Raw genomic sequence first — 18,467 nt, 5'->3', positions numbered from 1 at the left:
CTTTCTTGAACTTCTTCCTTAGACAATTCCTTTACAGGTTTATGACTTAGTGTATTGATTGATTGATTAGTTTATTGATTGATTTCTGCCTTTGAACACATTTCCAATCCTTTTTTTTTAACTGTAAAATTGTGTTTCTATCCCCCATGTTTAATATTGGGTCAAAAAAATTATTTTTATCACATTTAAACATACCATTCAAAGGCAAAAGTTGGTTTGAATTCAAATATGTATTATTTTCCTTGCACTTAAAGAATCCAATATTTGCATCTTAGTATATACTTCAACAAATGTTAATGTATTTTTACGTAACACGGTTTTATGCACCGTTTCTACCGAAAATGCAGTATCATCAACTTCAATACAATTAGGATTACACTCAGGTGTAGAGGTAATATTATTTCTACACTCTTTATCTTTCTCCATAACACTAATAAATCTTTGACCTTTAGAGTTCCTAATTAGCCGTTTAGACCTGCTTACTAATTCCAAGCTTTGATTATTTAAATTTAAGGTCACTTTATTTCCCTCAAATTTTAATCCTGCTTTAAACCTTTGTAAAAAATGTTCTCCAAGATTTAAATCATGACTTAAAGAACAAATTACATAAGGTTGAATTTTAATTGGATCCTCTAAACCTTCTAATGCTAAATCAAATGGATCTGCAAGACCCAACACATGCACTTTCTGGTTCCCAACAGCCGTACCAGCTTTATTTGTACATGGTTTATATTTGATATTTAGTAGTTTGGCTAGCCTCTCACTCATTCTGTCGACGAAGAGGTTTCCAGAGTCTATCAAAGCTTTGATAAAGACTCTGGATCTTCATAGCCCGAATGTAGCCAAGAGACGCATATTTGTCTTTTTGTGCATTCGGGCTAGGGCGACATAATGAGCTGCCTTTTAAAAAAGCAAATATGTTATCGTTGCCTTCTCTGTTGATATCAGCAATGTCTGGAGGGAATACTGAAGTAGCACCCAGAGCGTTTACTTCACCCTTCCGTCCTGACATTGCTGACATCATTTCAGACAGTTGTGAGCTCAGGGTGCAAATTTCAGACATTTTAGCACTTAGTGAACTAATTGCTCACCCTGTTCTTCAACTATCTGATAGATATGGCGACGACCTTTTTTACTTTTCACTTTGCTAGGCTTAGGTTTCTTCTTCTCTTTCACATAATCTATTTCTAGATCGGAATCAGAGATTGAAGTGTCCTGGTCTCCTGTAATATCATCAGAGGTATCAGGATTGGATTTCTCTACCTTATTGACATTCTGATAGCGTCCAGGTAAATTATTCCGGGGGCAATCCCTGCTAAAGTGACCTTCCCTGTTACAGTTATAGCAAATGTGGTCTTCTGGAGGTTGTTCCCCGGAACAGTAAATCCTTTTATCCCTTTAGCTTTATAACCAGTCTGATTCTGATATTTCTTGAACCTTCTAAAAGCCGCAATTTCCTCTTCATCAACATTCTCATTTATTACATTTACTTCATATCTGCTTTTCCTTTCTTTTTCACGGGAACTTGCAGCATTAGTATAACTGGAATTCATAAGACGGATGTCAGTGCCTACTGCATCTGAAGCATCAAGCTCTCCAGCAATGGTTCTAACTTGAATATTTTGAACTGAAACCTGGATAATTCGTCTTAAATCATCAAAAGTCTCAACTCTAAAACCATTGAGGGCCTGTATCGAGAGGAAGTCGCGGGCTTTATTCCTCAGGATTTCATTATGTAATCTTCTAATACTGGATTCACAGAATTCTTTAAAAATTCTGGTTTTTCCAGCAGGGAAAGACTGTATAAAGAGATTGTATTTGTCTCTTAAATACAGGTCATACACTTCCCCCTGCTTTCTGTGTCCTCTCTTTAAATTGTGTATAGATGAGGTCACAAGCAGAGTTAGGTTCCAACCTATCATGGAGGGCCTGTACATATTCCTTCCTGCTCATTTTCCTGTATATGGACATGGAAGGTTCCATATCTGACACAATAAATGAGCAGGGTGGACGGAAAGATTGAAATAATGTGTTTTTGAATCATATTTCACCTACTCCTAATGTAAGGGCATATCCTCCAATACGTACCACGTAATCTTCAAAACTGTCCTGTCCATCAAAATTCCACTTCATATTGCTGAACAGGACTTTGTTTTGGTCGGGTACATATCGGTCTTCCTCCTCTATTCCTGTAGGTTCCAGCCTGTCCAGCACGGAGAACTTCCGTTCCTTCAACGCCATGTCAGCGATGGGAGGGTCACTCTGTACTGGATTAGGAGGAGGAGCAGGTGGATTCTGACCAGAGGAACGTCTGCTACCTCCATTCTGAATCCTTTGTTCATTATCTGCTCCATTCCTCACGTTCTCCCTCTCTACAGGAGATCCTCCATTCGGATTATACACTGTTTGGAGGTTAACTACTGCTCGTAGAGTAGGGTCTGGAACTACTTCTCCAGTCTGCTGTAATCCTGGCACTGGGGGGATAGTATTTTCTCCTGTCCCAGTGGAGGCTCCAGCAAGCTGGAGGTTAGGATTATTCTCATCTCCAGGCATCATTAAAGATTAATTAATTTTAATCTTTCCGCGCAGCCTTAAGAATAATTTTAAGAGAATATTTTTAAGGATTTAAATTTTACTTTTTCAGTCCTTAATTAAAATGAACTCGGGACTTTACAGTAATTAAGACTTAATTCCTTGGAACTTGGTCTATTTTATCCAGTGATTCTTAAATGAACCAAAGGTTGTTTATTTCTAATTCTTTTGAACTTGAAATTAATAATTTTGTTGTTTCTAATTCTTTCGAACTCAAAACTAAAAAATTTATATATATATACTTGGTTTCAGGGATTATAAAACCCAAGAAATTATAGTTTCTAATTCTTTCGAACTCAAAACTAACAAGTTTATATATATACTTAATTTCAGGGATTTTAAAAAACCCATGAAATTACAACTTCTTATTCTTTCGAACTTGAAACTGATAATATATATATGATTGATTACAGGGATTAAAAAAAAACCCAAGTAATTATAGTTTCTAATTCTTTCGAACTAGAAACTAATATTATAACCTGCTAATCCTGTAAGACTCACAGTTTATAAAATTGAACAAAATATTCTTACTTTTCTTATTTCAGGATGAAGTAGTCTAGAGATTTTTATCTACCCTACAGTCTAGGTAACTTAATTATTCCTATAGAGTAACTAACTAAAAGTCCGTCTGTCTAAATAATTTAAGTCTGGGGTATACCTCATACCTGAAGACCTCTTCTTATCCTGGTCAGGATAGGAATGATCAACTTTGCCCATTTTCCTTGATGTGCTTATCTCTACCCTTTGTTAAGTATTACTGTGTTTTGAATTCAAACAGTACTTGGCGTCTACCTTCACCCTATTGGTGGGGATCATGACGCACCTATGTTCGGAACGGAGACCTGTGCAAACTAGTATGCTATTGGTTGGTACAGTCCCCTACGCAGCACTGCACATATTTCCAATTGGGTGAAAAAAGGGGTATCAACCCTTTTTAACCCAAGATTCAATACACAGCCAAGCCCAACCCCATTATTTATTGAATGGGTTTAGCCTAACTGTTTGTTTTCCAATTATATTTTCAATAGTCATTCAGTAAATTTTCAAATATTGAGGCCAAGTATTTTTAGGGTTCAATATCCAATATAGCTTAGCTTATGAAATTTATTGCCTATTATTCTAATATTTCAAATTAGAATCATCCCCCTAAGGGGGGGGGCATCCCTCCCATTGCCTAAATACATTTTGTACAATGTACAACATAAAGTGTACAATGTACAGTGTATGTAATTATGTACAGTGTATGTACCCAAACTCAAGTAGAGATGAGATCAGTACTAGGTTGTCCAACCAGGTGGTAGATCTGCTCCGGATCATGCAGGAGCGGGTCAGCCAGCAAACCTGGAATGAAAGAGATGGAGAGCTGATTGATGGGCTGAATAATATATCAGTCATGCACACAAGACTTGATAAATTAACCTAGAAAGTGCTCAAAGATCAAGCTAGAGAAACCTAATACATAAAGGGATCATGGCGTGTCGTTAAACCATTTTATTGTCTCTATATTGTGATTATGTATACATTTATGAATATATGTAAATAAATGTGATTAACCTAATGAAAGCATATTTATTACTTTGGGTGTTAATAGTTGCATAGACAAGTAATTGTATAAAGGTTTGATCCGTATGATGGTGATAGTTCAAAGTGCAATGTTATCAGGTTACAAAGATAAGTAATCGTATAAAGGTTTGATCCGTATGATGGAGAAGTATGATGTTATCTATTAGGAAAGGTAATTGATCACAAAAAGGTTAGATAACTTGAGGTGTGATCTTATCAAAGTTGCTAGTTTAAGTTGCTACTTTGCTTCTTTGCTAATTTTGGTTGCAAAAATACCACAGTAGCAAAATTAAATATTTTAACTGAATTTTTTAGATTGGAACAAGCAAGAGCAAAGTATAGAAAATTGAACAAATTTGTATAGCTTTTTCGCAAAAAATCCTTTTAGACAATCCATTTTATAGATTTAAGTAGGAAGAGACTTACTTGTATTTACATTCTACTTCATCATAGTTTAACATTTTGTAGACTTAAAATATCAATATCTGAAATTGATGTTCGATATGTTTAATGTAAAAGATAAAAACTAAAATGTTTATATTCTTATATACAGTATTTTCTAAAATATATTGATATACCATTATACCATTTTAAGTGGATGGAAGGAAATTCATTTTCTCATGTAAAAATCTAGAGTACAACTTGTGAAATAAACTTTAGTAAACCCCGTATAAAACCTGGTCCTAGCCCCTTGATCAAATAGTCAACATTCATCTTAACTGTGCTGTAAATATGTAACTATAAATGTAAATATAACTTCATTTTGACTGTATGAGCTCATCTTGTCTCTTCCTCCAATTTTCTGTTTCTTGTCTAGGTATTCCTGTCCCTTGCTATAATTTTTTTTGAGAATCTTTTCATCATTTCTGTCAAGAACACTTCTGCTTCACATCTCTCTGCTTTGATTACTGCAAGAGAGTAATTGTGTTCTTGATCTAGATGAATGAGTTGAACATCAAGTCCTAGTTGAGGCATTGATAGTTTACAAGATTGTGTCCTAGTTGAGGCAATGATAGCTCAAAATCTTGTCCTAGTTGAGGCATTGATAGGTACATGCTTGTGTCTGTGTAGACATTGATAGCTGATTGTGCCCTTTGGTTTGGCAATTATTGATTAATAGCTTGTGGCCTAGTTGACATTGATACCTTGACGAGGTTGTATCTGGGTTTAACCATTGATTGCTAAGTGAAGCTGACCTGTACCTGGATAGATACAGGTTCTAGAAACGGTTACATAGTAGGGTGTTTATAACCAGCATCAAAGTGTTTGATGCTGAAGCTCAATGCAATAGAGATCCAATCTTACCAGGAAGGAGAATTAGTGAAAATCATTTAGTAAGTAGAGAATAAAAATTATAGGGGTTTAAGTGCAAAATATTAATAATGGAACATCATGTTCATATGTATTTACCCCTACAGATTGAGCACATTGGTGAGGGGGTGAAGTGAACTAAGAAACTTTGCTCTTATAATCATTAGTTGAATCTCTTACATTGATATATTAGAGAAGTTTTGAAATGTTTTGATTGACCGAATTATTGTTACACTTTTGAAATTAAAACTCAGCCCTCATAGTCTAACGTTTTAAGAACAACATTTTCATCAGACATATATCTAACATTAGACTAATCAATTTAGTATTGAGAGAATAGTTATGTAACATTATGATTTACAGAATTACATGTTTTAAATGTTATACGTTTACATTATTGAAATTTTACTCTGTAAAAAAAACTTTTGTTTCCTGATTATTAAAATAATTATCCATTTTTGCAACGTTGAATTTTTCATTTTACTATAAGGGAAAACATTTCAAAACATTTTCATAAACAGTAATTCATTTTTCAGTTATACAACGTTACACTTTTTATAAGTTAAACTTTGAAATAGAAATCCTTTCGTTACAATATTCAATCAAATCACAATTCATTTTTCAAAGGTTAGACTTTCAAGCTCCCCTTGGAAATAAAACATTTCTTTACGTTATGGTCAAAAAAGTTGTAGATATTAGAAAAATAACGTTACATTTCCACAAAACGCTAATGTTGGGGGTATATTCCTCTAACGTTAACATATAACGTTAACATTAGGTATGAGCTCCTATAACGTTAACGTTTAACGTTCACGTTATATAGAATATATCCAAACGTTACACATTATTGTTACGTAACGTACAAACACTCCACCCCCTGTATGGTATATATATACCCCCCTGTGTAGCATATATACACCCCCCTTGTATAGTACATATAGTCAATTTTGACTGATGCCGAGAATGACAAAATTGGCCGGGTTTAGTATCTCCACAACCCTTCATTGAAAAAAAGTGAAACTTTAAATCTACTCTATGGACGGTATAACGAGTAAACCCTGTGAATTTCAGCAAGATCAGAAAGAATTATTTGTCTCGTCACTAATGGGTTAATATAGGTCTATTTCACTGATCCGTGAAGAAACTACATATTCAAAATATATATACATATAAAATCCTTAAAAAAAGTATAAACGGTTCAAAATAAAAAAAGTTGTGGATTTTTTTCAGAAAGTTGATTTGTATTTTATGAAATGTCCCAATTTAATGAGCTGAACAATAGATTAGAATCTGGTGCTTCAGAGGTGCTTCAGAAAACATGTTAGGCCACAAGGGATAACAGGTCTTACATTGATAAAGAAAGCTCCTTTAATAAAATTAGTTTACCAAATATTAAATTAAGGTCAAAAATGGCTTGTCATAATTGGGTTAACAGATGACTACAGGCATCCTTTCTTGATTTGCTTGTCTTGTTATTCAGTCTCTGTTCATTTTTTGGTTTATTATATGATTACGATGAAACTTGAGTTAGACATTCTCTTCCTGTATTTTTGGGCATTGAGAAGAGCCTGTATAGAATAAGGTATTGCTTTGAGAAAACTAATGTTACGCTGAGCTAAAATTGCTTTCAATTGCACCATTGCGATTGCGGTAAACAGATTTTCATTGTAATTGCTTAAAGGGAGACAATTAAAAGGCAGATGTAAAATAATAATCAAAATGACTAGTGCAACTAAGGTTTTATACTTGAGTCTATTTGTTACTTCTTTAATTGCTCTATCCTCTACCAGGGACACTGCAGTAGGTAACCTAGTTTCATTCTAAAAATAAAATAAATTTAATAACTAAAATTTTGAAGTTTAACCTTAAATGTGTATTACAGTTTCCGTTCTCATTTTGAGTTTTGGGTGATATTACAATATTCTTATTTCAAAATTCATTTCTCAAAAAAAAATTTTTTTAGCCTAGGTTTACTCAAAGAATTTCTGCCCATACGGTCCAGACGTTTGGCCAGCCATAGTAAACAAATAAATATGAGCGAAGAGCTTGATTATTTAGATTTTTTACAAGTCAGGAAATTTCAAGATGAAAGTGTCTAAAATGAGATTGCTAGAGCAAAACATCTAGCTTGTTAAATAGATAATAAATTTTAACTAACCATGGGGGGAAGGTCACAAGATATTAGATATGGCTGGTAAATGATTGCTTGGTGTGTTTTGTTTTTCATTTTAGAAAAATACCAGTTGTCAAGCTGAATATAATTAACCTAAATTCATTAATTTATTAAATCATAGTTATTTAAATCATAGTTAGTTTAATTGATCCATTTATGTCCCCCCCCCCAAATTTTTTCTCATAATGCTTTTAATATTACATTACTTGAAATTCTGAAATTTTGAGTTAGGTCAGTGCAATCTGATTTTTATTAAAATGCTAAATATTCAGGGCAGTCTTTTACTTATATTTTACTGTATTAAGATTAAGAATTTTGTTTTTAATTAGCTTGGTTTAGTACAGTACATCAACTCACCTTTCGAACAACATCTTCATCAGGTGTTTTGTAGGTCAGTTTACAATATGTCTCAATCTGCATTTGCATTTTTTTATGATCATTAAGTAAGTAATGGTGATAAGCAAATTGGCTTTTTGAGACCTAATCACCCCGGATTAATGAATGCAAAAGTCAGTAATAAAGCAAAAAAAGTGTTTATCATACATTTAATATTTTTCAAATATGCAAATATAATTGAAACATTTATCTTAAACCATGTGTGTACAAGCAAAGATTGTACAAATTTCATTTAAAGGCTTCTGTGTGCAAAAAGTTGTGCAAAATTTCTTTGCAAAATTTACAAACCTAATCATCTCTTTGAAAGTTGATTATTTTCAATTGTGCTGAGTAGCAGGAAGTACAAGCAGAAAAGGAATTGAGTCTATTTTAAACTTTTTTTTTGAGGGGGGGGAGGGGGAATAGATAAAATTTAAAAAGGTTGGAATTGGCCAGAAAACTAATTTGGTATTTTAAGTCTTATTAATAGCGTCTATTCATTTATCAGCAAAATTTGAAAGCACTGTTTCCTTGTGCAGAGTGATTCCTGTGCCACTCTATTCGCCTCATCCCAATTTGCTTACTTTTGACATTGCATAGGCATAGATATATGAAATATTAAATCTAATAAATGGAAGAAGATTTAAATGTAGATTTAGTCTAGTATTGGTAGAATGTAGCAGTTTCCATAAGTGGATTCAGGCAGTAAGTATAAAAGCTCAGCTTTTAGCCTTATGTGTTAGTTAGAAAAGGCTGATTCTTTTCACTTTTGTCCAAAATATGTTAGTTGGGGAAGGGGGCTAATAACCAGAATGTCCTAAATTTGTGAAATTGTAAAACTAAATTTACAACATTTTTTTTTCAAAACCAAGTTTTAGTCTTTTTATAAGTTAAAGCAAAGATAGTCCTGATAATGCATTAGGAATTTATTTATAAGTGTGTATGCTCAGTACACTTGAATATTATGTCATTGACTGCAGTATAAGTTTTGAATGCAAACAATCAACATTAAAAATCTAGTTATCCAATAATTAATCATTTGTAGGTGCTAAGCATGGTTGGAATTTAACAACACGGTTATAAACGTCTAAATTTGTTAAATCAGTTATAGGATAGGATGCTCTCCTACTAAATGAAAGCTAAAATTGTGATTTTTTTACTCATCTCTTCTGTATGAAAAATACCATATATTTTAAAACAAATTTTTTTAGATGTCATTAAGTATAGCTTTATATTTGTTTAAAGCAGAATTTTAGGCCCCTAAAGTAAGCAAGGCCTCAAAAAAAACAAGGTTTGAAGGGGCCAAAAAGTTGCAAACCAAACATTGTGATCTGTTTTAAGTTAAAGTTCAAAATATTGAAGACAAAAGGAAGAAAAGAGAACATTCTGTGGCTTCTTAATTAAACCAATTGAGGCATCTGGTTTTGCATATAAATCCTCTTACTCTTTACATAAGCAAGGTATTTGGGTTAAAGCAATTTTTCAATTAGATGTTGAATAAGATAAAAACTCACCCTGGGAGGATGTTGATTCAGATAACCAATAATTCTGACAGTTGGTTCCTGTCTAAAAAAATTTTTTATATATATCATTTGGAAGTGATATTTAGAATAGTTATATATCAGGATCACAATTAATGTAGAAGACTTTTTTACATGAAGAAATAATATGTCTCATAAACAACCAGATCATTTAAAAACTTAAAAAGCACTTTTCTTCGTGAAACTGGAATGTGGCATGAATAGGTTAATTTTTTAACTTTAATAATTTATTTTAAATAAATTTTACAATATTTTTAACCCATTAGTGACGGGACGGTCAATTTTGACCGGGTAAGGTTTTTATTTTTTAGAGCCTTCATTTTTAAACCAAATGTTGTCTCGTTTTATTCCAGATCCTTCCTACATATATGCCGAGTTTTGCCAATAGGTGACAGGTCGATAGGTTAAACCGGCTTCACTTGGGAGGTAAATACAATGTCAACATCTTTAAATTCTGAAACCGGTATAAATCAGTGAAAAAATGTTTTTAAAAATTATTTGTTTTTATGAAAAGTGTGCATTTATATGTCAACTATATGCTAATGTTATGTTCAGTTATAAAAGGTGATGTTTACTGCTCTTTTTTTGTCTTTTTTCTGCCCGGTCAAAATTTACCGTCTCGGACCAGGTCAATTTTGACCACCAGGTCAATTTTGACCGCCCAGTGGAAATGCCAGTTTTAGGCACACACTGTGCAGTATACATCCTACCCCAATATAGTATATTTACAAACACACCCTCCTGTATATATATAACCCCCACCCTGTATAGTATATATAAACCACGCCTAGTAAAGTGAATACACACACACACCCTGTTTAGTACATACACACCCCCCTGTATGGTCAATTTTGACCGATGCCAAGATGGACAAAATGTGCCGGGTTTTGTATCTCCACAACCCTTCATTGAAAAAAATTGAAACTTTAGATCTACTCCATGGACAGTATAATGAGTTAACCCTGTGAATTTCAGCAAGATCAGAAAGAATTATTTGTCTCGTCACTAATGGGTTAAATTTCAATATGAAATCAGAAGATAACATTTTGAGACTTCTATATTTCTTGTTTTTCATTCTTTCTTCTTGATCTTCCATTCCTTGTCCATCCTTTAATCATACTTAGGCTAATTTTGAAAATAAAAAATAAGTGAATTTTTTGGATGTTTTCTGCAGCTAGCTAAATTGCAGAGGTAGAACTATTTTTTGGAGGCCTGTATCTATATTCTATATACTGAGAGTGGCAAGATTACTCCCTCCCTTGTTTATTTTTAAATTTTGCTTCAGTCATGTTACTGTGTCAGCTCCTTCATTCCTAGCTAACACACTTTCAATAACATTTTCTTGATGGGGAGAGAGGGGTGAGGGACGTCTGCCATCCTGTGTATTTGTCTTTATTTGCTATCAGTGAAAAAAATAGATAGTGTAAAGCTCAAATCCCCTTCTAATTTTTCCAGTTCAAAGTTTTCTTCTTCTTTCTTGTTAATAAGCACCCATCTCTACTGTCAAGAGATTACCCTTTCACTTTTTTTCTGTTCAATTTACGTTTTCTTCTTGCTTCTTTTTTTCTAGTTTTTACACTTTAAGGCCTTTCCAAATAGTTATTTTACCATCTAGTTGTGGAGCAGGTAGGAGAGAGATAAGGAGGTTTGTAGGAAGAAGGGTATAGGGATTTCTCCCTGTGTTCCTTCATTTTATCCTGTTTCCCAGTTAGGGGAATTAAGGAATTTACCCACAACTGCACCCCATGTGCAAAATGGGGAGTTGTGATCCCTGAAAGCTCTCTTGAGAGGTATCTTCCATGGCAGTCCAGTCCTCACATCTGGTCAAGTAAAAAACCACTATCGTTGTGCATGGCTTATATTCCCACAAGGTTTTAAACTTCTCTTTCAGTGCATCAAGTTGAAGATGAAGTTTTTTTTTAATCTACCCTAGAAACCAGAGGTTGTCCGAAGGACGTCATGAGGACGTCAATAATTACCAGTGGGACGTTTATCGACAGCATATTTTAGGTGTTGAGGACATGTTGAGGACGTTTTGCGCACAACTTCTTACATCCTCACAACCTAATTTTTGAAGTCAAAATGACGTCACTTTGGACATCCAAATGATGTCACTTTGGACTTCCAAATAACGTCACTTTGAACATCCAAATGAGCAAACTTTTGACATCCAAATGACCAAACTTTTGACGTCCAAATGACCAAACTTTTGATGTCCAAATGACCATACTAGTCATTTATTTATCCTACATTTAACCACTGAACAGAGCCTAATTTATTATATTTGAACTGCTACCTTAACCCTCCCCCCTTGGTATTACATTTACACCATAACTGTCTTTCTGTTGTTGCTACCCCTACCCCCTCCCCTTGTATCACACCATGACCACCCTCCTGACCACCATACCCCCCCCCTGAGGTTCATACATTCAACATATCATTCAAATACAATTCATTCATCAATTCATACTTACCCACTAATCTTTACCTGCTACAACTGTTGTAGAAAAGAACTTCTATTTGTCACAAAATTCACAATTTACTGACATTGATTTTTCCGAAAACATCAATTAATTCATTAAAAATTAAAGTTTTCAAAAATGTTATTTTTTCAAATATTTGGGTATTATATCCATCCAAGGCCAAAAAGTGGCTTTTATTTAAATTTCAGGTAAAGAGACATCTAGTGGCGAAACTCAGAAGGTCCTAATCCGACCTAAAACAACCTAAATCCAACTTAAGGGCACTGGTTATGTTGTGACCAGTTATGACCAGTTTGGAAATCCAACCATGCAAGACCCAATCTGACTTAAGGGTCAAGTTATGAACAGTTAGGACCAGTTAGGTAAAGCAAACAAGTGCGACCTAATCCAACCCAATCCAGTTGGGTCTCCTGACTTAACTCAACCAATCTCGTCCAAATCCGACCTAAGTGGATTGGTCAGGTTAAGACCAGTATGCAGTTAGGTAACTCAACCTAACCCGACCTAACCTGACCAAACACAACCTAAGGGGACTGGTCATGTTCCAACCAGTTAGGTCTCAAGCAATCACGACCAACTCCAACCTAAGTGGAGTGGATTGGTCAGGTAAAAACCAGTATGAGACCAGTTAGGTAACTCAACCTAACCATACCTAACCTGACCAAACACCACCTAGGGGAAGTGGTCTTGTTCCGACCAGTTAGGTCTCCTGACATAACTCAACCAATCTTGACCAAATCCGACCTAAGTGGATTGGTCAGGTTAAGACCAGTATGTGATCAGTTAGGTAACTCGGCCTAACCCGACCTAACCTGACCTAACCTGACCAAACACAACCTAAGGGGCATGGTCATGTTCCAACCAGTTAGGTCTCCTGACATAACTCAACCAATCTTGACCATATCTGACCAAAGTGGATTGGTCAGGTTAAGACCAGTATGAGACCAGTTAGGTTATTCGACCTTACCTGACCTAACCTGACCAAACACGACCTAGGGGGACTGGTCATGTTCCGACCAGTTTGGTAATCTGACGTAACCTGACCTAACCTGACCTAACGCGACCAAAGGGGACTGGTCATATTGCGACCAGTTTGGTAATCTGACGTAAGCCGACCTATCTCCACCTAATGGGACTGGTCGCGCGATGCTGCTGGTTTCTAGGGTATGCTTCCAGCTTCCCCTGTAGGATACAAGATGTGTAACTAAACTCAGTGATTCCCCAGCTGTAATTCTGGGACTAAATAGTAGGGCTGTAGAATTGGTTAATTTTAAATAGCAAAAATAATTTTTTTCGTGTTAACAATCTTATTTTAAGCACCAATGTTATCTTCTAATGTTTTGAAATTTTTTTGTTAAAATTGTCATCAAAAATTATAGAGATTAGGTGATCCTTCCATACTAGGGTTGCCATTATTTTGGTAAAAGAATTATATTTTGAAAATGAAACGATCTGGAAACATTTTTCGTAAAGTGGAATTCTGGGATAAATCCAGATGAAATAGAAACCAGAAATTACCAGTTTATTGCATGGAAACTGGAAACATCCTGGTTTTCATTCTGTAAACTGGAAAAATGCTGGTTTCAATTTTCCCCATTTCCATGCCATAAATTGGCTAAAATTTGGGTTTCCATCACAGAACCTAGAAAAATTTCTGGTTTTTTATCACATTAACCAGAAAAATTTCCAGTTTCCATAACAGAAACCAGAAAAATTTCCCGTTTCCCTTATATAAACCAGAAAATTTCCCGTTCCAATACAGAATCCAGAAGAATTACTAGATTCCATTACGGAAACCAGAAAAATTTTCAGTTGCCATTCCATAAATCAGAATACTTCCAGTTTTCATTCCTTAACCTGGAAATAACCTTAATATTTTTATCTTGAGGAAATCCGAATGTCTTATTCAGTTCCTGAATGTGCAAACTGTAATGTTATTCATTAGTCAATATAATATAACCAAATCTGTGGTTCATGACACAAATACATCTTATATAAGTTAAAAAATGTCATCTGTCATTCTGGTCTATAATAAAACTGTTTTCTTTTAGAAATAAGACTTCCTATGCTTTGAATTTAAAATGATGCTTACCAAAATACTTCAATCTTGTAGTTTTTTTATATTAAGCTACCTGACATCTAGGTATGCCTTGTAAAGAAGAAATATTCCAGTTGAAGTTTGGAGTTCTTGGTAAAATGTATTCTTAAACTTATGCCAAACAATCTTGTTCTCATCTCTAAAGTATCATAAAGGATAAGATTTTGGAGTTCTTTAAGCTACCTTATAACAAGCATGATTATAATTTAAATATAATAGATGTTTGAGTTAACTAAGCTGTAACAATAAAAATGGTCAAAAAGCATTCATGACTTTAAAAAGAGGTTTGCTACAGAAAAAAAAGTATTTTAGACTCATCACATGCTCAAAAATTGAAAAATAAAATGTAATGGTGTAGAAAATTTGGGTTTTTAAAACATACCCAAAAGCCTAGGACACTATTTTTAAAGCTCGGACCAATTTAAGTTTCCAATGCCATGGGTTCTTCAAATATTTTGCTTTTGTCTATATTTCTGTGAACAGCATTTCAAAACTGTTCTTTGGATGCCCGTGTTGGCCTATCATTAAAAATGGAAAATTTTATCCCAACTGTATGCATAAAGGTAAATTTAATGTTTTTTGTTTTGTTTTCAATCAGAGAAAATGTTGCCCTGGTTTAGGTAGGGTAAGATATTGCATAAAAATTAAAAGGCCATCTCTTTATATACCCCTCTCATGAGTTATTTGTTTCTTTTAAAAGCATTAAGTCTACCTTTTCTTGATAAGATCTCCAGAATCAAGTTTATTCAGTGTTTGTATGTCATACAGTTTTGCACAGCATTCTAGGATTACCAAACCAAAAATAACCATCACTGAAATATAGTATAATTTCTACATTACAGAGGAAATAAGTTCCAAAACTAACAATTGGCCCATTTATAACACTGAGTGTTAGAAATGGGCCAAGTCTAAAAGGTATTTTTTTTCAAGTATATATATCTTTAAATCCAAGCCAAGTGGGACAAAACTCTACCATAAATTTTTTTAAAATAAGCTATGCTTTATATAAAAAAAATTGTAAACCAAGAACAAATTGTGAGACTTATTTTTTCATGATACTTGATTTAATCTTTAAACATATCCTGGTTTTGAGACAATTACTAAAAATCATATCAATTTTCAAGCATCACGCACTTACGTCAGAAAACAAGATTTTAGGTATAAAACCTATGTCAGATAATAAGATTTTTTGTTAAAACCTACTTTTCTTATTTATAACAATAACTAGAAATACAGGAACTTTTTCTCTTATTAACAAATAAATGTGGAAACTTTTGATATGATTTTGAGCCTTTTAATAAAAAAATTTATTCATTAGGGTTTCACAAATGTGCCCAACACTTGGTTTAAAAATTGTATTATTAAAATGTCAATATGTATGTATATTTTTAGCATATATTTTTTTTAATTTTAATTTTAACAATTATAATGAATTTTTTTTTAGTATTGGGTTGAGAGCATACAGAAATATCATATATTTTATGATACTTCATCTTATCATGTTATTTTATTATTGACTGTTCCTTTGAGCAATTTTGGAGAAAAAGAAAATTGATCAAAACTTGAAGAAGAGCTGGCTAAGTTTTCCCCAGCTCAGATCTGTTTTTCATCTTGACTAACTTACTTGGATTAACCATGCCAAGTTTTTCTTTCATCTCCAAAGTCATCATTACTGTGTTTTTTCTATGCATATCATGTGCACACATTCAAAGTATTTACTCCACATTATTTAATAACTAAAAATGGAATTCCCAATGGTAACTCCAATCACTAACGGAGATTTAATGTCCTCCACTGAACTAGTTATAGAAAATCTTCAGAAAACTGCAGCAGACTATAGAAATCCATAGGTTCAGGTTGCAGATCTAAGGGAAAAGCTGTTGAAATATTTTCACTCTTGCTGTAAAGTTTAAAGATACATAGGGTAAGAAAGCAATTAATGCTTTGGGATTACTGGGTGATGGTTACAACTTACAAGTTTAAGTTGATCCCAATTTGTGGATAATGTGACTTTTGGATCTGAAGCCCGGAACATGCAACCATCCAAGGAATTCTTGTTTAGTGGGGATATTCAGAAGGTTTGCAAGTCTTTGAAAGATGGAAACCAGTTGTTCACTGTTCTTCAAAGGAAACCTAGTTTTGGATTCAAAGGACCAAAGAAAGATTCAAAGGAACCAAAGGAGGAAGGATTAAAAGGTTCCGGAGCCCAAACTCCAAGTTTCAGAGGAATTTTCTTTTTAAGAGCTAGATTTTGTTTTAAAATTATAACTATGTTATTGAATGGATTTATGTCTTATTCAATAAATGTATTTGTTTGTTTAGATATGACTTATTCATTGAGTAGTTACACTGCTTTCTGGGAGCAGCTTAAAGCTAGTACAGAGATAATTTAACTTATTAAATACAGGCATGAAATTAAGTTTGACATCAGACCTTGTTTAACTCAACCTAAGATTGAATATGCTACAATATTGTCTCCTGACAAAATGGATGTAGTTTGCAATGAAATTTCTAGTCTTCTTTATAAGAATGAAATCAAGATAGTCCCTGAGCATATTTCTAAAAAGAAATCTCTGAACAAATTCATCAAGAAAGATAACTTTAACATGGAAACCCTGAAAGATGCTTCAAAAACCAGAATTTTTGGAGCTACTGTAGATTTAACATAAGCTTATTATGGGTCACTGACATAGGGTCAAAAGACTTAGGGTCAAACAACCTAGGGTCAAAGGCATAGGATCAAACAACCTAGGGTCAAATCTCAAAAAGTCAAAAACGCGACAAAGTGTAAAACAACAAAGGGTCAAAATGGAAAAAATATTTTATTCATTATTTCAGAGTTAGGTTAGGTCCAGACACTTTCTGGGCCAAGAGCTGTGGCTAGGACAGGCTAGGGGGCCAATCACTGAGGCTAGTAGTTCAAATAAACATACAAAATAACATATAAATATGTATTATTACGGGGTTAGGATATGTTAAGACAATTTCTGGGCCAAGCACTGTGGCCAGGACAGGCTAGGGGGCTGAGTGCTGCTGCTGCTAGTTCTAATGAGCATAAAAACAGTTAAAATTAAACAAAAAAAATCAAACTGAAATTTTGCCTTTTCGTCGCAGTTTCGTTTTACCCTTTGTTGTTTTATCCTTTGTCTTGTTTTTGACCATTTGGCGTTAAAGCCCAGGTCGTATTACCCTTTGTCATTTGATCCTATGGTATTTGACCTTAATTCGGTTGACCCTATGTTGGTGAATTTTATTTTCATGTAAAAATTCAAAAGTCAAAAATATATTTGCTTTTCTGTTGGAAAGTTCATCACAGTTTGAGTAAAAAATTAAATTGATAAATTGCATAAGTTTAGATTGTTTTATTTATAGGGGAGTAATTTACAATATCATTGTTCTACCTTTTGGTAGAACATTGTTTCTTTACTTGAGTGACAAGATTTATTGCAGCAGAATTTAGAAAGCTTTTTCTATTTTCTACCTTGACGAGTAAGTATACTTTATATATTTTATGTTATTTAATTCAGAATCTCAGCATATTGATTGCATAATTAACATATAATGTTTTAGTATTCTTGCATCTTCTGAAACGAACCTACGGTGTAAGGTTGGAGTTCTTCTGCAGCTCTTGCAGAAATATTAATTATGATTCCAGAAAAATTGTTTTTAATTGGGAATTGTTGTCCTTAGGATCCTAAAACCCCAATTTTTCAATTTGTACCATTTCTATCACTCAGTGTTATAAATGGTTTAAGTGTTAGTTTTGGAACGTATGCCCCCTGTATTAAGGAATCCTTTAATTTTAAACAAATATTTTTACCTATGTTCTTTGCACAGATGCTCCTTATTCCTCTTTTTAAATGATTAGCCAATGACATTTTGAATCTAAAATAATCTTTTATAATCAAATTCAAAATTTTTAATCTTTCAATAAATTTGTCCAAAAAAGGAAATATAATCACATATTTCTTTTGGTTACAAAGTACATATGCTGTGACCAGTTTAGAAAATAAACTTTTTCATTCAGTTTCTTTTAGGCAAAGGGAACTGAGTTGTTGCTGAAAAATCAAATGTTCTAACCACTATATCTTTTCAGCATGATGGTGTGCACCTGTGATATTTCAAATTACATTGGGTTGCAAAGATATTAGGATTAGAAATCAGAGTTTGTAGCAAAAACTCAGTTCCTTTCTAGAAATTGAAGTTCAGAAATTGCTATGAATCTGCACACAGGTTTCTGCTCTACTTTAGTCTTTGTATCAAACAAAAATCCAAAAAAAATCTTTGTTTGTTTTAAAATGGAAACTGAAAAATTTGTTTTCTGTTATAAA

General features: G+C 33.5%; 1 protein-coding gene across 2 annotated transcripts in view; it reads right to left on the bottom strand.

Annotated features, from left to right (window-relative positions):
* Positions 1–18,017, bottom strand: part of LOC111709337 (uncharacterized) — a 67,081-nt gene extending 49,064 nt beyond the window's left edge. For both annotated transcript variants that reach the window (XM_023482978.1, XM_023482979.1), the window contains exons 1-7: positions 17,957–18,017; positions 14,849–14,948; positions 14,171–14,275; positions 9,529–9,580; positions 7,997–8,053; positions 7,625–7,732; positions 7,213–7,286 (exon numbers count right to left, since the gene is read on the bottom strand). In XM_023482978.1, the coding sequence (XP_023338746.1) occupies positions 7,213–7,286; positions 7,625–7,732; positions 7,997–8,053; positions 9,529–9,580; positions 14,171–14,275; positions 14,849–14,948; positions 17,957–18,014 (554 nt within the window). In that variant the 5' untranslated portion in view covers positions 18,015–18,017. The remainder of the gene's footprint in view (positions 1–7,212; positions 7,287–7,624; positions 7,733–7,996; positions 8,054–9,528; positions 9,581–14,170; positions 14,276–14,848; positions 14,949–17,956) is intronic.
* Between the last annotated feature and the right edge of the window lie 450 nt (positions 18,018–18,467).

The sequence above is a fragment of the Eurytemora carolleeae genome, unplaced genomic scaffold (assembly GCF_000591075.1).
Source record: "Eurytemora carolleeae unplaced genomic scaffold, Eaff_2.0 scaffold958, whole genome shotgun sequence".
In the NCBI taxonomy this organism is placed as follows: domain Eukaryota; kingdom Metazoa; phylum Arthropoda; class Copepoda; order Calanoida; family Temoridae; genus Eurytemora; species Eurytemora carolleeae.
This window is presented reverse-complemented; position numbering and strand designations above follow the sequence as displayed.